Source organism: Melanotaenia boesemani, chromosome 11 (genome assembly GCF_017639745.1).
Source record: "Melanotaenia boesemani isolate fMelBoe1 chromosome 11, fMelBoe1.pri, whole genome shotgun sequence".
Taxonomy (NCBI): domain Eukaryota; kingdom Metazoa; phylum Chordata; class Actinopteri; order Atheriniformes; family Melanotaeniidae; genus Melanotaenia; species Melanotaenia boesemani.
The window spans coordinates 15106291-15128077 of NC_055692.1; the positions used below are offsets into that span (position 1 = coordinate 15106291).

At 38.1% G+C, this 21787-nt stretch overlaps 1 protein-coding gene across 3 annotated transcripts in view; it reads left to right on the forward strand.

The window, feature by feature from the left end:
* pde4d (phosphodiesterase 4D, cAMP-specific) overlaps positions 1-21787 on the forward strand; it is a 199968-nt gene that overhangs the window by 38529 nt on the left and 139652 nt on the right. For 2 of the 3 annotated variants that reach the window (XM_041998555.1, XM_041998556.1), the window contains exon 3: positions 3993-4231. In XM_041998555.1, the coding sequence (XP_041854489.1) occupies positions 3993-4231 (239 nt within the window). Of the gene's footprint in view, positions 1-3992; positions 4232-13027; positions 13327-21787 lie in introns of those variants that run through there. The other variant, XM_041998554.1, reaches the window with a different exon arrangement.

Consider the following 21787-nt stretch of genomic DNA (forward strand, 5'->3'; position numbering starts at 1 on the left):
GGGTTACAAATATTTTAACGGATAAAGCAGATCAAAGTATTCTCAGGCTGTTCAAACAAAATTTCTCTCATCCTGCAAACTGCCTAACTGTCCTCACAGTAACACTCTTCTGCCAGATTTACTTGTAGGACTTTGCAAACACACATGGCTCAAGTTGGAACATGACCCATTTTACATTGATTTTTCAACTCTCTGCCACCAAATGAAGTGAATTAAGTACTTTTTTCACCATGACTAAAGAAGAGTATCACTGTGCTACAGACTAAATTATGGACCTGATGTGTTGCTTTATCTGTCTTTAAAATAGCAAGAAATCCTGATTTAGAATGGACATTAAAGTTTCTAAACTTTCCTCTGCTAAAGATTTGGAAGACCATTTACTAAACTGTATACATTGCAGTAAGGATGTGCGGATAGTTAACTAATCTAAATTAAGTAATTATCTGTACTCACTTTCTGAACATGCATTGCCAGTTTTTCATGAAGGACTAATAAGTTAAAATGCCTTCCTGCCATTTTTTCAAAACCTCCCTACTGATTTTATTTGTGTGTATGTCACGCTAACTTTCTATTCAGAACAGCAATCAAGCGGTACTGAAATAGTGAGGGGGCGTGGCATTTGCAAACCAAGCTGTCTTTTTAGCCAGCAAAATGGACAATCATGCCCAGCATTAATTGCAAAGCCATTTTTCTTTCTTTCCAGTTGCTTTAAAATAACTATGATTTGCCCTCGTTGCTTTTGTTGTAAACTATGTTTGCTCACTGAGAAGCTTGACTCTGTCTAAGGAGGCAAATTCTGTAAATGGTCACTTGTGACAAGTAGGCTATATATTCATTAATTATTATTTAAAAAAAAAACATAAAACAACAACAAAAAAAATCTCTTACTTACTGGTTTGACATTTTATGTACAAATGAAAACTGAAAAATAAAAATACCACATCCACTGATGTCATCATATCTGACCAGTCACACTCGAACTATTCAACCTGATAACCAATGGATTGGCATATGAAGTACACAGGAGTCAGAGCAGACCAATTAACCTTTCACTGATCCCACTTATCATAGAGAGCTACTTCAGACATTAGCAGAGACAGCCAAAGTGGGGAAAAATTAAGTCATGGAGTGGCTGTATGCATAATCATGATACAGTGACAGCACACCGCACCACCACCAGCCACATTGTTAAAACCACTGACAGGTGATGTGGATAAGAGTGATCATCTTGTTACAATACAATGCTCTGCTAGGAAACTTTGAGTTTTTGACATGCATGTGACTGATACTTTGACACATGCCACCTACCTAAACATTGTTACAGCTGGAGGAGCACAACAGTCTCTTTTGTCCTATGAGAGTAAACCATTTTGACATGATTGATTTTCTTCTGTCTCTCTCTCTCTCTCTCTCTTTTTTTTTAAGTTTTCAATTAATGTGCCCACTCATTGACTGTCCATCACAGGGCTAAGAACCATGCACCCTTCTCAGAAATGATATATTCTTTTATTTCAGTGTAGTTGAGGTAAGCATGTTTTCCTATTTTAATATGCAAATAATTTAGCTCATTCAGAAATGTAAAAGCAACAGAAAAAACAAGCAGTAAGGAATGTAAGTAACCAGTCATAGAGCAGTTTGGTTGAGCTTAAGTGCAAGGGTAAATCTGTAAGATCTAAAGGCTATTATGTGAGTTTGCTTAGTGGTTTCTGAGTGTACCATGAACTCATGATTTATGATGACTGAATGTTATTGACTCATTACATCTATCATTCATCTGTGGTAGCTTCAGCCCTCTAAAAAATAATTGTTAATCATGTGCCCCCCCTTTTACCCTCTGTAAGCAGCTGCCTATGGCAACGAGTCTAATGCAGGTAATTATGAAAGAATGAAAGGCTCAATAGCTTTGTGGATGAAGATTGGCATCTTGATGGATGCAGGGGTGGAGGAGTAGGGTTTGAGGTTTTCAGCTGTATGGGTGAGGCAGCACAGTTTCGACAGGAGGAAAGACAAACACGCACATACACACACACACACGCACACACACAAACCCACACACACACGTTACAAATAGTAGTGCTTTGAAAGAGTCCTCTGAGCTAAAAGAGACATATATTTCTGTAAGGAGCAGCATACACTGCAGCACCAGCTGTTATAGGGATTGTATTTGTTTGTAGTTGCAGGTGGTTTTATCCAGCAGCTTGCCCCAGGGCTTATTTGCACTATTCAGCTCAACTGTTTGAGCACCGCAAATGTATCTTCTGTATAAAGATGTGCAATTTTGTGGGTGGACAAAATAAGAAAAAAAAAAACAAAAAACAAAAAAACATATGAGGCTACAGTGAGCAGCTGCCGGTAAACCTCCAAGAGTTCCCAAAAAGCTTAACTGCTTTAAGTCAAATGTTTTTTTTTGGTCAAAAGGTGGTTTAGTTACAAAGCAGTTGAGGCATCCCCCCTCCCAATGATTTAAATGTTACATACACATTATTATGTTTGGGTTAAATGACCTGCATAACTGCTGCAAAGCGTGTTGTCAGCAGCAAAGTAGCGGGGGCAGATTTTTTTTGTCTTCCTTCTTTGTTCACCCAACACAGAGGTCAAAAAATGAATTTAAGTTCTGACTTCCCACTTCTATGGTGCATCAAATGCAGAATAACTGCACTACTTAAATTACTTGTTGCATGTGAACACTGAAGGCCCCAGCTCCTCTCTTAAAAAAAACTCATGATGTTGGGGTAATCAGCTGTAAAAGACCTCATCAGAATATGAATGTTGGTAGTTTAACCTTACCCTAACAGGGAACCTTTTATGCAAAACAAAAACTTGCCTGTGTTTTGCAGCAAGACTAATGACACAGAATTGGCCTCAATTCATCATGCTGTCTCACTCCATAGGTGTGCTGGCGTATTCATGTGTCCTGAATCAAAGATAGACTTGAAACTCATTACACAGATAACTGATTGCCTCTGTGCTGTCCCCAAGGACAGTGTACCTCAGCAACGACATGAAATTGAACTTCTGTCCATTCTCCATCGATGGTTTGGATGCACCTGTGCTTAGTGAGAGGTAAAAACAAAAATGGCCTTCTGTGCAGGAGGTCTATATAAAGGAAGCAAAATATCAATTGTATATTAAGAATACCAAATAATATTAGAAGACTTCTTTTGTATTTCTCAAAAAGGAGATCAATATCTACCACTGCATTTGCAAAAGCACTCAAAATGTTAAATTACAATAAAAACAAGCTTATGTTGCCTTGTGAAGTGTATGTGTCTTGCTATTCTAAAAGGAAATTCTCTGCTACTGCCAGCAGTGTGAACTTTTCTGATGACCACTTTATGATACATTGACCACCTGATGTGCTTCTTCCATCTTGACTTACTGAAATGAAAGTCTGTCCTCACACAGTAGTCTCATCTCAGCTGTTTAGTCTCAGCTTTCAGGTCGCTGTCTCTCCCCCAGCTGAAGCTCTCATCATCTGATCTCTTTTCCTCCTCTCTTGACCCTGTGCTATGTTATTTTCACTTTAAGCTTCCTCTTTTCCTCAAGAGAATCACTTTCTCTTTGAACATTTGTCAATTTAAAAAAATGACCTTCAGCTACCTTTTTCATTATTTAATATATCCTACTGATTTTTATTTTTGTAGCACATGGCACCAGATAACACGACATTTAGTACTTTTTTAATACTAAATGCAGTATGTGTATTACTTGTAATACCCCCCCCCCCTCCTTTTTTATATTGTTTCCTCTTACTATAGCCACAGGGTCTCTGTAATGTCCATCTCTCTCCTACCCTAAAACCTTTTGCTTTAATTCCTTTCCTCACAATAGTTCTCTCCCTCACACCCCTTTCATTTTACACTGTTTTTAAAATCCCTGCAGGGCTATATCTGTCTTCAGTAAAGAATCTCTGAATGTTTTCTTATATTAACCTTACCCACCTCTCCCTTGACTTCTGATTTTACCTGCCTTTGTTATTACTTCTCTTTCAGGTGTCTGATGATTCATCAGACTCCCCAGAGCCAGGGCCAATTACTTGCATGGAGCCCTTCTTGGTGCGGAGACTTTCTTGCCGTACGGTCCAGCTGCCCCCTTTGGCCTTTAGACAGGCAGAGCAATACTACTGTGACCGTAAGCCTGAGCAGGACACAGTCACAGTCCCACCACGACCCACAACACTGCCATTACGCACACCGCCACTCATCGCCATCACCTCTGCAGACACTAGCAGGTAGGAAAATATGGTTCTGTGTCTTTGTGTGAAAAAAAATGTGTTGTAATGGAACAGCTTGTTAGAATGAGTTTGTCAGATGGAGTGGTCTGGTGGATCGACCCAGTAACTGTCTAAAAGAACTGAGGGCAGACATCCATTAAGTACATGAAGATGGAAAAAACCCTGAAATTTTAGTCACCTACCCCGAGGCTAACTTTGGAAAAAAGAGCCCTGTTTCCATGGTAACAATCTGTGACACTTGCCAGTTGACCAAAAACTGCAAAAAAAAAAAAACTGCAAAAAAAAAAAAACTGCAAAAAAAAGAGTAAAAAAGTTTTAACAGTAATGCTGATAGTGCAACCTGTAGTAGAAATAGTTCTAGAGAGATTTATTTCTTTTTTTTTCACTGTGAACCCAGGTCAGAACTGGTTTGCAACTTGTTCAACCTAAAATATTGAAAATCTGACAGTTTCATGCAGTATATGAATCTATGTACATTTTGATTTTTTTCAGTTCAAATATCTAAGTCCACATGAAACACTCAATTTTCCCTCTGTAAACATAGAAATAATAAGATATTAAAAATTAATTTACTTTGCTTTAGAACATTTTACAGAGGACAGCAGGGTTTTCTTAGATTTGAGGGCTAAACAAAAGATTTCTAAGGGGACTGCGCACAACACGCTGTAATGCTTTGCAGAAACTTTATCAGTTGCATTCAAATCACAGTTAAACAAAAGTGACCACACCATCGGAAGATCAATACATCAAGCTTTGTTCATAGAGATAGAAAAGAACTGTGATCACAGGTACCGACTTTGCTAAATCAAGAGTGCAGGATTCCAATCAGCAAAAGTCTTCGCAAAAGAAACCTTTATATGTAGTTGTAGTGTTCACTAAATTACTACTGAATGGATGGAAAGCAAGACCAGGACAGGGATGGGTGAAAACATACCAGCACTTGTAGCTAGATGATTGCAAAGCAACAATAAGTAAAACCTCATATATAGTGGGTCATTGTCTAGGTCGTTGTTTGTTCCATTGATCATCAAGCCACTTCCAATCTATGCAATCTGAAAATATACCCAAAGGCAGCATTACAGTAAGTCTGATTAGTCTGGTTCTGTGTTGTGGAGTTGTTACATGTCAGGAATTTTAATTTTACCTAACTCTAATCCTAACTGAATTAAATTTAGGTTATTTCTAACACAAAAAAATTAAAACAAATTAAAGAAGGGATTAGCATAGCTCTATTTTCTTTTCTGAAAACAAATAATTATCGTGTTGTATGTATGATTTAATAAAGCTTCCAAGATGATGAAGAAAGGAAAGGCTTGTAAAGTTAATGTATGAACAATGAAATGACAATACCTCTCCTTTACTCTCCCTCTTCCTTAAAGAAGCTCCAATCTAAATTTCTGGAACTCATCAATAATTAAAGCTGGTGAAAGCAGGATTGGAAAATGCTGATAACTAATCACAGGGTCTCTTTAAGGTCGTTTATTTATCATGTAACATCATTCATTATTTAAAAAGTCTTAGTAACGCTAAGGGTTAAGTATTAAATTATGATATGAAATGCTAATAGCATGATATTTTTATTCAGGTAATGTGGTTAATGTGTCCCTACAGCAATAACCCTTCTTCATTAACCTGTCTTCTCCTGCATTTGAAATGAAAATGTTTTCAGGAGTAGTTTACCTGCTACCAACAGCAGAGCCTGTAACCGTCTCATAACTGTTTCTTGATTAAAGCTTGATGTGTTTTTTAAAGCACACATTTCCAACAGAGAGTGAGACATTTATGTCTGTATCTTGCTTGTTTTGGATTGATTGGAAAACTTTTGTCAAACTTGTGATAACACAAAGAGCTGTTATCTCCAGTAAGGTTATTTTGGCAGCTTATCTTTGCTCACTACACACAAACACTGAAAAGACACAGAACTCCTCTTCCCTCTGAGAATAATAATCCTGAATCTAAGATAAGGATGGTTTGTTTGACATCTTTACTGCCTGTTGTGCATTATCAAGCATAAAGTTCACAGTTTATATGCTTTACTCACATGTGTAATCTGATAAGTGTCTATATTAAGAAAAAATAATGTGAAATGATGAGATGTTGCATATCCTTTAATGATCAATTAATCAGAGCATCCTTACTCTTAGTGAAAAATTGAATGCAGGTTTTTCTTTTGACAATATTTGGCAGTGTCAGTAGTTTTCCTGGAGAGGGAAAAAAATATGTTTAAAGGTGGAAAAATAAAAATAATGATAATAAATAATAATACAGTGTTTATTTGCAGTCCCCATACCTGTAAATCCTGAGCTCGCTAAACTAAATTTCTGAATGACACTTCAGACGATGCTCAGACTATTTTAGATGGAAATTATGAACACATTTATTTGTATAATTTAATCTACACTTTCTGTGGGTTATATGTTGATTGCATGTAAATGATACCAACAATAAGGGATGACAGTTGAATTTGAGCATAATATTGTGATGCACTTTTGCAGAAGGTATCCATAGACAGTGTTATTGCATTTACATGCGAATGCTTCCACATTATCTTGCACTGGATCCACACAGCATTTAGAACTCTCATTTTCAAGATTGAGTTGCTGTCACTTTGTTCACGAGTCCTTTTGGTGTCCTCATCTCACATAGTACTTTAGATACTGTTGGTTGTACAATATTAATTTTGTGGAACACTTTTTGCTAACTGACCATGTGTCCTTTCATCTCATCAGTAAGATCAGTAAGGCAGTATGGGACCGCATAGCTGTTAAATGAAACTAAGAATAACTTTATTAATCAATCTACTAATAGATATCCAAATTTGAGATTCTTGACAATAAGAGAAGCATGTGGGTGAAGAAATACACAGCACAAAAAATAACGATGCTGTGTTTCAAAACAGGCTGAAAGATTCAAGTTTGATGGTGATTTATTATTCCCGGAGATGGACGGCTTGACGCTCATCAAAGAGGAGTAGCCCTCCTTTCCTCAGAAACATGCTGCAGCCTCTGGTTTGCATCTTTGCCGGGAAAGATTCATACTGCAGCACAATAATAAGCCTAAACCTGCCTCAGAGCTTTTCAAGAACAACTTGAGCATCAAAGAACAAGGAGCTCTGATGTTCATGGAGCATGGTCACCTGACCACAGAAGGTTTAGATGGGCACTTTGAAACTGATTTTATAAGAAACTCATAGTATTGTCACTTTCTGCTGGAAAAAAAAGGTAAATATATTTTAGGCTTACATGAAGAGGTGGATCAGACTGAAGCCATCATTTAAAATTCTCTTTGTGAAACTGGACCGACATGCTGTTAGTCATACCTGGAGGCAGACATGCTGTAAAAGGTGGTTGGGCTGCAACTCTGCTGGTAGAGCAGAGTGGGTCTTACATTAGTCTTAATATTGGAGATTAAATGATTTTTGAAAAATTAGAATAACTGTAGAAATTAATATAATGCATTATAAAAAGGCTCTTAATCAATATTCAACTCTTATTTAGTCTATATCTGACTATACTTAACATAGCTTTTAGATCACACCCTTTTTCCTGCTCTCACATTTAAATAGCCTCACTTGAAAAAAAAAAAAAACATAACACAATCTCAAAATATAAATACAGGCGACATTGATGTTCATTGTGATAGACTGTTTACCTCACAGCCTTCAAGTCTCTGCAAATGAATTTTTACTACGCAGGAACAGAAAGCATCTGGAAAGGTAGGAAGTAAAATTAGAAGTCGGTTTGCAGTAATGCAAAGAAGGCTTGCTTTTAAGTGGACTAATGACATGAAAACCATTGGCATTTAAATGATCCCCATCTGGCTCCTAACAGTGTGACTCATCAAACACTGAGGTCCAACAGATTTCTGTTCCCACCTCTGTCCCTCACTATTCTTTACAGTAAAAGTAAATTCATCATTTGAGGTATGAAAAATAAAGACAAAAGCTCAGAGAAAACAACAGTAAAGATGCAATCCTTTTTTAGTTTTGAAAATGTTTGGCACAATGTACGGGGACTTTTGCACAGTGGATTAATTTACAGTGTAATCCACAGGAATTTTATACTTTTTCTGCAATATATTTGTTCTTAAGAATCTAATCTTTGGAGGCTTTTATATGACACATCTTACAGACTGCAGACCGGGTTATACAGGGTTAAAAATAAGATGGGGGAAAAAAATGAAATATGTGATTAATAGAAATATGCTCTTGGAAAACCTGACCACAACTCAGAATAAGAATCACTCCCTATCTGGAGACTCTATGGCAATGTATCCGAGGTCTGTAGATGAAAGGAGGCTTGGTGGAGACATAAAACAAGTTTCCAACCACTTTGAATCTCAGAGAGGCGGCAGCAACAAATATACCCAACAGTATGCTGTATTGGAGACGGCGGTCTAGTGGGGATATCATAATTAAACTTGGAGATTGAAATACAGCCAGGAGGTTTGAGGCAGCCTGGAAAGTCAAAGGAATCTATCAATGAAAAATCACCAATGTCCTGTGTGACTATTAACATGGAAACAACACAGAATCCTCTCACTTAGCAAAGAGAAAAGTGATGTCCTCTCCAACTTGTCTTTGATCATGATGGCATGCTTCAAAAGGCCATGAAACTCACTCATACACAAAGTGCTACCTGCATAACACCGCTCAATGACTCATGATATGCTAGATGAGGAAGAAAAGACATCAGCATGCACCTTTCTCTCTTTCCTGCTTCTGTTTGCTCTTATTACTTTCTCTCTTTGCCAGAGATGAGAGCAGTTTGGGTGTCTCACAGTTAACAAACAACCCAGAAATGACATGTGAGGTGCTGCTCGTTTAAATGATCAGGATGTCTAAGTGGCTTTAATTACAAAATATTTTTACAACATACTGGGAACATATTTATGCAGCAGGAAAATGTGATTTGAAGACTTCACTATATTGGAGCAAGAAAAACAGGTGGCACTCATTTCATTCTACAAGCAGTCCAAGTTATTTTAATAGCAAATGAGCAACAACGATGCTAAACTGTCTCCTGTTCTTCATCATTGCTGCTTGATTATTTAGAACATATTCATTCTGACATTTTTTATCTGTACCTTGACACGTTGCACATCTACATTGTACAGTCAGCTGTATTAGTGACTGTGTGAAAAATCATAGTCAAAAGTTTTCCATGGGACTCTGATAATGTAAAAACGAAGTGTCCACTCCTTATTTAGATGACTTTCAGCTAACTTTGATGTCATGCTAAGCAAACAGCAAACTTACCACTCTTTGAAATTTGTGCTACAGTGGCTAGATGAAGATTTTGTCATTTGAAAGAGTTGGTTGAGCTATTTTCAGGAGGACAAAAGCAGGGCAGAATTGTCATAGTCACCTGTATTTCAGACAGATGTATTGACTAATTTCAGCATGTTCTTGTCTTGATTTTGTTTAGATGAGAAGATAATTTGTTTTTAAATAATATTTTTATGACCACAGACTGTATGAATACATAGTATTCAGCCTAAAAACTAAGGAGCAGTGACTCAGAAGATGGTTCTTATCTGATTATGATGCCTTACAGTTGCCATGGTTGACCCTGGGGAAAACCCAGAACACAGTGGAGGGATTATATATCCCGCTCTGGCTTGGGAACACCTCGGTATGCCACAGTGTTGCTGAGGAGAGGGATGTCCGGGTTTCCACAGCATGACCTTCATAAGCTAAAGAAAATGAATGAATGGATTGGTTTCTCGCAGCATTATACACATCTAATAGCTATATAACGATGTAATTATTGCCCTGTGATTCCAACACATGTGGATGCATTAACCAGCCATTGCATGGCAATGCAGAGTTGGAGAAGAAAGAGAAGGCGGTGTCATCTACTGGTGGATGGAGCCAGGTTAGCATATTCATAGGTCCTCTTATTGGAGGAAGGCAAAATGTGCAGAGTAATACTCAAGCCAGTTTTAGGCCATAAATTTTTTTTTTGTTTGTTTTTTGACAAAGGAGAATGTTGGGGATTAATATCTGTCGGATTTGGACTTTAAAACATGTCACCTAACTCTGAGTGCTTTTATAATGCAGCATAGTGAGTATGATCAATTAAAAGAAATTAATGGACTGTAGGGAGAAATAGTTTGATGGGAAGAGTTTTAACACAGGCAATACATCTTTACTTTGCTTCAAGCTTGATTCATTTATAATTTAACAGAGCAGTTAGGGAGGAATATAAAATTGTGAGCCATTCAGGATGGAAGACATAAAGTGCCCGAGCAGCTCCTTTTGAGAGAACTTTGTGACATTAACTTTGTAAGGGTCTTAATGAGACCATCTGCACATATGTCTTCTATTGTCTTTGACTCTCTTGTCAATAGAAAACACATGTTTCTTTCTATAATATACCAGCTTTTGTTTAAACTGCACACATACAGACCTTTTCTATAGTGGGAAAAGGTAGATTTTTGACTAAACCTTAAGTACCTCATAATACACACACATATGCTGACAGTGCTGGCAGATACAAGTCTCAAGAGAGCCTGATCTGCTGGCATTACAAATGATGCAACAATGGTAAACAGAGGATGAAATGTAGCTTCGCTCACATGTATGTGCATGAATGTTTTAAAGGATGTGACTTTATATTTGCATTACAGACAAAGCTTAACAAAAAAGTGACTGAAACGCAAACAAAAAAGTAATTATGTTTGAATATATGTGGAAAGCAGCCAGATACAAAGCAACTGTTACTGCCTGTGTAGAGATCAATACAAGTGCTGGATAGAGACGCAATACTTGATCAAAGTAAGCGATCTTAGACTTCCCAACCCATAGAATGCCTCACAGGAGTCAATGTGTTACATCCGAAAACATAAGAAAAAAATTCTTTTTATATTTTCAGATCTGCATGAACACAGATTTACACAAACACAATAACCATTTTACCCTGATATCAACACAACAAAAACACTGCTTTTCCTCACTTTATTAAGATTCTGCACAGCTATGTGAGAAACTGATTAGTTCACTCTGATGTGTGTAAAGAAACAAGAAGCCTCAACTTGAAATTACTTAAGGAGGAATATTTATTCACAAACATTTTCTCAGGCTTGTGCCAATTGTAATTACATCCTGGAGGGTTTATTAACTGTTGCGACTAAGGAACTTGCTAATGTGAATCAGTCAACTGTGGCTGATAATCTGCTCTGTATAATAAGATCAGTATTTGAGCAGTCAGGTGGAATAAGTAATTATTGACTGCACTATACTTACCTCAGTCACTATCCTATTGTTTAAGTTAAACAGTCAAATTCAACCTAAGCAGAAACACAGACATGTAAATAAATATAGAGAATATAACATATAGAACAAATTAAAGATATGTGTTTGCTGTTAATAAAGGCATAAAGTATAGTAATTATAAAAGGTTTACTATAATAAACATTTTCTTCTATCTTTTTTGTTAAAGCTCACTTTTACTGTATGCAGAGTTCTCCCTTGCTGGAAATAAAGCAATATAAGGTGAGTGAAATAATAATAATAATAATAATAATAATAAAAACAACAACAAAAAAAAACAATCAATTAGCTCTCAGTATGTTGTAAAGACACACTGCCTTCACTGTAAACAGTGCACCCAAGCAGTATGCTTGACTTGTAAATGCAGACCATTACAAAGTCCACTTATGAGCTTCCTATGTGTGCATGCATGACACTTGTGTGCACTGCCTCTCTTTGTTCTTTGTGGTGTCCTGCTACCATTACACTTACCTGCCACTTCTGTTTTCAGTCACCTTGTTTCTCAGAAGATTACATTTCTGCTGTCAAAGCAGGTGAGATTACATTCCCCACACTGTTAGCTTCCAGAGTAATGGGCTTGAGCTGCATTGGAAGTGTAGAGAGAGGAAATAAAGAAAGCACTCTCTCCCAGTCCCCTTTCCCTGAAATGATGATAAACAGAACACGAGGAGAGGTTTAACAAGGTGACTGGATGTTTGCACTTCTCTGCACCCTGTGGACATCACAGGCTAGACCCAAATCCTGCATTGACTCTTATTAATTAGCCTGCTATGAAAGCAGCTGGTTGTTAGAAATCCGTTTCTAATGTAATCAATTTAATTCCACTTTCTCAACATAAAGCTGAGATTTCTTTCTGACAAACTGGGTCATAACCTGGTTTGGCCACCTCTGCCCACTCCCACATCCTGCTTTTCACTCAAGTAGGATTTCAGGGGAGGTGCTTTGGGTGGGTCTCTCATATTATATGTATCTTCCTATACCGCGACGGCACTTGTTCCTGCAGGGCATCCGAGAAAGGAGGGAAAGTGTCGTAATGTCTGAATGACTTGAAGCTCAGAAGTTTGCAAACTGTGTAGAGACCGTCCTGTACTGAACATCTGCCGCAGCTACACAGCTACACACACATTGCAGAGATGGGCATGCACGGAGGACGCGAGGAGGACATGGAGACCGGACTCAACTGTTTGCTCCTTCTGTAACCTCACTTTGGGACACTTTCCCCTTGTGTAAACCGCTGCCATTGAGGTCTTCCCCATAATGTTGGATTATGATGGATTTCAACTCATCACGTGAGCTCCAAATTACAAACTGGACGTGAAACACTTGAAATAGCAAGAAAAAGTTCCCTGACTTATTTCTGATGTTTTCATTTTAATTAAGAAAAAGAAAAAAAGAAAAGAGCACCTGAACCAGTGTTTCCAGCCCCCTTTCATCACCTTCTTTCCAACTGAGTGCTTTTATAGCTTACATTTAAATAAAAAGATACATATAATATATATTTAACCAGCGTGGCTAAAAATATGGAACCCTCTTGCGGGACAATGGGGACGGCGTCTTTGGTCGCCGGCGGCGGAACCGGCGTGAGTGCAAAGGCGCCCAAACATCTGTGGAGGCAGCAGAACCAGGCGACGCTCTCTCCGCTCCACCACGCGCTGGTTGTGCGCAAGAACGACCGAGTGAGACAAAGAGGCTTTTCGGACACCGAGAGATACCTCAACCCGAGGAACATGGACCGGACTTACGCCGTGGACACAGGGCACCGACCCGGGCTGAAGAAATCCAGAATGTCGTGGCCGTCGTCCTTTCAAGGTCTTCGACGGTAAGGACAAAAAGAGGGAAACTGCTTTCCCTCGCTTGTTTCTTTTAATTTCCCTCGATGAAGATGGGCGTTGTGAGCCTTACTGACGCGCGAGAGCGGACAAGTCTTTTGGCTGTATTTAGCCTTAACTTTTAGTAGGTTATCGTCCTCTTTCTTGCCTTCTTTTGACTCAGCCTCAGTTTTACATCACTTTTATATATACATATAAAACAAAACATTTTTACGCCGTGATGTTAAATAACGGTTTAACTATATGACACAGGCTGCAGTCGATATAAGGGTTAGAATGATAATAAACACATTCATACAGAATTATCACAAGAATATTATGTGTAATGACACTTTCCATAGTCTAAATCCTACAAAGATCAATTTCCTGCAATTTTTTTTAAGCTGTTTAATTTAGGTCAGTAAGACATGTCACCCTGAAAAGGATGGCTTAATTTTCTCAAGAAAAGATACAAAGCAAAAAGAAAAGGAGGAACTCTTTTTAACACCTCAGTAGTTACCACAGTCCTGTGTGTTGATATTCATATTCTTTAGATGGGCTATAAGTGGCACACTAACCAGGCAGGGGTTTATTTTCTGTGCAATGGTGTAAGTAAGTGGTTAGATTTGACCAGAAGAAAATCAGAGGAAATATTATTATGTGCACTACCATAAGCACATGACTTACTGGAACCTCCTCCTATATGGTTGAGTAGGATAAATATAATGCACTTTTTAGTATCTCTAGGTAACAAACTGACATTACACTGCTATCTGCAAGGGAATGAGCTATACAGTAGCTCTATTAAAGATACAGTGACTACATCCTCTGAAAGGACACATGAATCTGACTCACTATATGTGACAATATGGATAATAATAGCACACCTATGACAAGTGCTGGGTCTTCAGATGCTACTAGCACATGAGCGTTAAAACAAGTGATGACTGTAATGTTTGCAGTAACAGCATTTACAGTGAAGCACATCTTCATACAAACAGACAAAAGCTGCTTCGTACTCAGACAGCCAGGGTGTGTGGGGAAATGTTTCTGCTCTAATTACTCACTTCTTCTGGGAAAAAAGGAGGAAAAAAAAAAAGCCGAAATGAAATCTGAGAAGGTCACCTCAGCTCATCGGCTTAAGTGACTGCTGCGGATGTAAGTTTCTGTCCGGTGGTTCGCTGTTTCCTCCTTTTCCTCTCTCTGCCACAAATGCAGGCTTAGATGAGTGATACCCACCTGCAGGTCCAGTCAGCTATAGAACGAACACTGGCTTGCATGGCGTTTGCACAGAATAGTCCCTGCTATAGTGACAGAACAGCCACAAAAAAAGAGAATCAGTAGGTGGGGGGGTGAGAGCACCGAATAATTTGCTGGACTAAAACACTCATGCAGCGTTAAAGTTGCTTATAAAATGTAAAAACAGATACCCATGCATCTCAGCTGCACCAACGATCATTCAACCACTATCCCCATTTGCTCCAGGAGGGAAATTAGACTACAATTAGATTAACCCAAACAAATCAAATTTCACACAGGAGGTTAATTCTGTAAAAGGCAAATTGCTTTCTTGCATATATACAAACTAACACCAGGCTATATCAAACTTTGTCCCTCATACACCACAGCCCAGACTGCTTTTACTTGCTGCCAAAAGGGCAGCATTTGATTTTGACTTGATTTGATTAGTTGTGTATGTATGGCCATCAGTTGGATGTTTTTTTGTTTTTTTTTGTTTGTTTTTTTTTGCTTCTGCAGCTTACTATTCTTATTTTATTGTATTTTACCAAAAACTTCACATAATAAATTGAATCTTTTATGAATGTTTGTAGATAAACACCTTGTATTCAAGGTAGGAAACATAATTTAGAAACCCATCATGATGCATTGTCCACAGTGACAATGCAGATGATTATGTGATGCACGTTTGGCAAGACAATCAGAAGAAGTGTTGGTCAAAAACAATACAACTGCATTTAAAATTCCTCCCCATCTCAAGTTTAATTTAGATCTATCAGTAGAGTATAAGTACATAAAACGAAAATATATAAAATCCATGTTCCACTTTCTCCCAATTTAGTCTCAAACAAGCAACCAACCCTCTTGGGATTTTTTAGAACATATTTATTTAAAAGCCTTTTTTTATTGCAAACATGCAGCCAGACTACTTGAAAAGAAGGAAAGCTTATTTCCCCTTGAAAGGCTTGAAAGCATTTTAGCTTTAGTGCTTTAGTGTGATGCATGTGTTGTTTACACTGAACCCATGCTTTTGAGGTACTGTTCCAATTAACAAGACAGCAGAAGGTCACATAACTCCATGTGAAAAACTCAATCAAGTTGTAGCTGCAAGTAAGGTAAACAAGACATGCTGATTATTACAGGCAGATACAAACAACTTCTGAGGCAACACACCAGCAGTAAACTAATAAGAAGTGCCAGCTATTTGCTTAACACATAAAGTTGATAGCAGTTCTATAGAGAGACAGCAAATTTTTGCCTGAGAGAACTGGTAATGTCAGCTGTGTGTGTCCAAGCAGCTGATCTGGCACAGGGTCCGGCAGCCCCAAGGTAAAACATATCACCCAAATGTGTCACAGTCTAGGCCAGGCCTGGATGGTGCTCAAGGCTTCTCTGAGACTGCTGTAAGAATCTGGAGCATCCTTTGATGAGGAGATGGCATCTCTCCCATTCCTTTTCTGCTGCTTGCCTGTCCCTGCTATGGGGTCTCTGCAGGGGTTCACATTATCTTTGGAGATGTTGGTGAAGAGGAGGATTGTGGTTTCTTTCTTCTCTCCTCAATCAACATGTAAGACTTTGTGATTTAGTGTGTGAATCTGGTTGTATCTGGATGTTTTATCCCATCTCTGCAGATTAGAAACCATACCACTGACCTCTCTCTCTGCATTGTATTTAAAAGCCAGTGATTCTTTTTTTTTATCTACTCCTCCCATCCTGAATGGCATTGCCAGAGTGAGGCTTTTAACCAGTACGAAGCATAACCCCCACTGGCTATGTCATTAGATCCCAATGGTGCTTGTGAGAGAGACAGGGGCTGCTATTGGCTACATGACTATATATCACACCATTCATGCTTGTAATCACAGTAGTACCTTATAGGATTCTGTGATACTGTGACAGTATACATCCACTGCATATCTGAACCCCCAGAAATGTAAAAAATGTCCAAAAGGGCAAATGAACACAGTATGGTCATAAAACGTCCCATCAACAGAATTCAGCACCAAACATCAAGTAGGCATTTGGAAGTGAAATGACTCATGAGTCAAATTTTCTGAGAGCTCATAATTATGGGAATGCCAACTCCCTTGACTGGGTCTTATTTTCCTGATGATTCAGACATAAATAAAAGGTGAATTGAAGATGTTCCTTAGAAGGCCGAGTATGTGCACTAAGATGTTTCTGGCATTTTGGGGTTCTCTGCAGTCAGTTTTAGTCTCAGAAATGTAGTGAAGTCCTGCCTTCATGGTCATAGCATTTATTGTGCTTAATGCATGCTTAGATGCTGAAGGCCTGATCTTTGTCAGAACTTCACAGGTAAGGTTGTAGTAGATCCATAAACTTCACCTTTTAATCAAGATTTTCTGAAGTTCTTAATTAAAAAAGAAGAAAGATAAATGTTTCCCTTTTACTCAGACCACTTGCAATGCCAGACAGCAGGAATTAGTCCAAAAAATAGCATTTTACAATTTAAATTTATTTTGAAATTATTTGAATCATATGATATATTTTTGTTAAAGCCATCTTTGATCTTTTCATTGAATGTCTTTCCTGGGGATGTGCCAAGCTTTATCCACATTGGTCACTCAAGGTGAATTGAGCCTTCTGTTCTTGTCTTTTATATACGTGCAAAACTGATATTTTAACAAAAATATATCTGACTAAATTGCTACTGAAGTAAAAAGGGGGACCTTGTGGATAAAAACTGAATCAAAGGGGCCCATATTATTTTTATCCATATTTTCTGGCTTATCTGCAATGTTGAACAATCCATTTTCAAACCCCCTCCATCCCCCCCAAAAAGCTAAAAACACAGAGGTATGCACATTTTATTGTTATTGCAGAAGGAATTCAGTTTGTATAATAATCTTAAACTATTGCTCGCAAGCCTTTTTTTTCCTGCTTTGTAGCTATTGTCCTATCATAGTTCACTCAGGGGAGTTTAAATTGTGAAGATGATGTGCTTCAGCTAGAGAGTGCACATTATCCACCTGCACAGGACCGAGTGAGCAAGCAGTAATTTTTAAAGGTGTGCAGGATGACCCAATTTGATTTATCACACAATTAGCCACTCAGTCATTCTGAAATTCTGTTCCTCACTCCTTACCAGTTGGAGGCAGTAATGGACCAAGTTGTTGTGTGCCACCTGCCAAGAAAACAAGAAGAAGAAGTTGTTCCATTACTTGATGGTCGAGCGCAGAGCAAGATAGAAGAATCTGAAAAAACTTGATGTCCCTTTAGACACAAGTTTGAGATAAAATAAACAAAAAATCAATGAACCGCTTAGTTGCAGACAGAACAGAAGTTTTGTTTCTAACGACCTACTTTTGGGTCAGTCTCTATAAGTCTCCAGTAACATCCAAAAAGTTGCAAGTTTTGTCGCTTTTTTTAAAAGAGTTGTTTGAGGAGTTTGACTACTCGCTAATTATAATGGCCAGGTTTCTAAGTTTGCAACAGTGGAGGATCTACTTCCAGTATTTACTTGGATTCCCCTTTGGAAGTGCCAGAAGTGCACATGTCATTCTGAACATGTGATAAACTAGCAGAACGTAATATGGAAAAATGATTTTAATAATGAGATATTTTTGTTGATATCAGTTTTTGTGATTGGAGCTAAAATCAATTTTCAACATATTGCACAGCCCTACCACTCGGTCCCCCAGGCACTGAGAGGTGCTAGCTTTTAGACACCCTTCACCTGTAAAGAGCCAAGTTAACAAAATCTGGCGGCAGCCATGATGTGGCCTGAATGCCACCACCTGCCCACTCAGCCAGGGGGAGCTCTTGCCAACTTTTCCCAGCAGCCTGCATCACTTCACGCTGTGCGGTAATTTTGGTAGCGAAAAGTACTTTGAGTAATTATATTTGTTTGTAGGAAAACTGAAAAGTTTGAAAAGTATTCATTTGTTAGTTTTATAAACAAAGAAACACGGCGTTACTCACACAAGCAACCAAAGTTTGCATTTACCAACACCCCCCCACACACTACAAAAAGAAGCCACTTGGCCTCAGGTAACAGTCAGGAAATGTTTAAGCAACATTACTTTTCTAGATATTTGCAATATATCTTTTCTGCCTAAGCTGCCACTTCCCACATCTGCATCTATGTATTAACATGTGACACAGAAATACATACACTATAAAGTGATGAACATAGTTTCTAGAGGCTTTTTGCTTGTTTGTTATTCTGTCATCTTTATATTCTGGATCCAATTCTGGCTCCAGTGTGTATGGTTAGATTTGATGTTAGAATTGAAAGCAGTTTGTTTGTTTACAACCTCTTAGACTCTAGACCTAGACCTGTAGTGCTCATATGTGAGCCACCATCACTCCCTTTGTCTGCTTACTTCTCTAATGTACAGCCATCTTGTCATACAACCTAGGGCTGCACAATATATCAGAAACTTACCATGACCGTGAAATTAGCCTGCGCTTTAAACATACTGAAACAACTACCTAAACTGCAATTAATAGTAATCCGTATTTGCATATTTTAAGGAAGTGACATGACTTTCCCTATGCTGCTGTGCATTCATGCTCTGTGTGCGTCAATTGTGGATGAAATCAACTCTCCCTGCATGCTCCACTTCGAGGCTAATGGCTGCAGCAAGAGTGCACACAAAGTAAGCGTTGTGGTGGTGGAAAGAAACGAGAGTAGCGAAGAAGAACTTGTGGCTAAAACGAACAGCATGTTATGCTGTTAAATCTTACTGAGAAGACAGTAATGGCTCCACGTGATTTCTGGATCTTGAAGAACTTTTTTGCATCATTAGGAATTTTAGAATACCATGCAGAGATGTGCAGGGGAAAGGGCTTACATTGAAAAAGCCCTGTAAATTTTTAGCACTTATTAAATTGAAAGTGCATGTACGTGAAGTTAAGTGAAGGAGGAGGGTGTTACTTTTACACTAAATGTGTTTGCTAATTATCTGTATTAAGTATGTGTGGCTGCAGCTCATGTCTTGGTTGTTTAAAATGAGCAACACTTCCTCTTGTCTTGAGTAGAAAAATGTAATCATCCTAACTGGAAACTATGGTATTGTATTTGATAAAAACTGAAGCATTAAGCTGTAAAAATAATTAAAATACAACAAGTGTTGAGCAGTAGTTGCTTCCACGCTAAGATTCAGGAGGAGCAGGACTCTGATTACATGCTTTTAGCAACATTCAAACTAAATATTAGCTTAATTAGTAAATACTGTCTGATTTCCTGAAATGATAAAGTTGTTGCAGCAGAGTTTGTGGACATCTGTTCCATCTGAGCATCCGTTTTCCAGGAGCTGAACTCATGCCGTCATATATCAGGTATCAGCTATATCGTATTAAACCTTGATTTATCAATTCCTTAGAAAACGTTTGGACTAAAACATATTCATTTGGTAACATTATGGATTATGTACTTCAGCTCATTTGCTGTGTTTTAGATTTTGTTGGGTCAGTCATTGAATCACTTTTTTTTAATAAAGACATTTTTCTGTCTGTCATTACAAGCAAGTTTTAAGAGATTTGTAATATTTGTTGGACTTCAACACACTGTTCAATTGCAATTAAATGTAAGTTTACTGTACATTAAGTTAACACTACAGTAAGAGCTGCGCTTCATTATATGCTGCAACTCTGAAGCATTCATTGCTGTCACAGCTAAGTTGCCTTTCATGCACTTTTGAGGAGAATAAATTTCTAACAAAAATCTTTTTTTTTAAGTGTTTATTTTATTTGAAGCAAAGCAACTAATGTCTGAGAAATTAAACATTTAATGTGTACATCCACTATAATGCAGCAGCATTGATGGACAGGTCAGCTGGGCTTTGTTTAGGGAACATATACGCGTTTTATCAGAACCAAGCTAAAGCCATTGTGTGTAACTGGCCCTAGGGAAACATTATTGCCTCTTAGTGGAGAAGAGCTGTACAAAAGATGGTCGAAATCTTAAATAGAAACTGAACTCCAACAGTGCATGTGAAGCAGAGGGTACATTTTTACCAGCAGGGACAGGCATTTGCTTTTCATAGCTCTCCCCTGGCACTCTTTTCCCTCACTGGTCATCTGCTAGGCTAATAAAATGCATGAAAACCACTTTTGAAGGACAGACTTGTAAGGGGCCGTGAGCCAAAGCCTCTCCAGACTGCTTGCTTGATGCAGGGTGATTCCCTGAGCTCTTAGCTGGCTGTGCTGTTCTGATCATATTACACTCAAAAGGGTGATAAAAACTGGAGCTGAGCGAGCAACTGTTCTGGTGTGGGCTCTGCTAATTGCTTCAAGTTGGACTACACTTACTGAGTATTTTAGCCAGAATTTATACATGTATATACAAAGCTAATAAGAGAACTATACATATATATATATATATATACACTACCGTTCAAAAGTTTGGGCTCACTTTGCCATGGGATTCAATAGGGAAGTGACCCCAAACTTTTGAACGGTAGTGTATATATATATATATATATATATATATATATATATATATATATGTAAAGATATTCTGTGAATACATAGACCATGTTAATCCACAGCTATGATTAGGAAGCCAAACATGTGCACCAATGATTAATTTTAACAAGTTAAAGTGAGTGGAGAGATTTATTATTTATTTAAATGGCCAGCTTCTTTCTGAAAAGCAGTCTTGTGCAAACTTGTGTTATATCAGTACACCAGTGGTTCCCAAACCTTTTCTGCAGGGTCCACACAGATACCACAACCACATGCACCCCCATACTTACAAAGAAACGTACAAAGAAATCTGCCAAGAAATAGTTGTTAGTTTATTGGCTACTTGTTTGTTAATTATAGTTAAAACCATGTCAGTGGCAGAAAGAACAGTTCCTCTGCCACTGAGGTGTTTTAGACCAGGAAACATCAGGTGAGTTGAGCTTTCAAATAAATAAATGCTGCTTTAGTAAAAACAATGCTGCTATATATGAGAGTTGAGTAGTTTATTTCTAAAGTAATCATCAGGCTTTTCTTTGTGTTCAGGATGAGACATCCCCAAATAGTGTTATTACTTGTTTGGCGTCATGCTGTCAGATGCTGACTTGGGAACCACTGTGTTATACTATGTCCTAGTGCTATGTTTATTAAGTGCACACAATGAAGGCCCTTCCCACACATCCAGTGATGTCAGACTGAAAACATAATCTAACCCTGTGCCTGGAATATTACTATCAAGTTTCAACAAATATCAAGGTAGAGGCAACCAGGTGCTGAAAGAAATAGACTAGCAATAGACAGCCT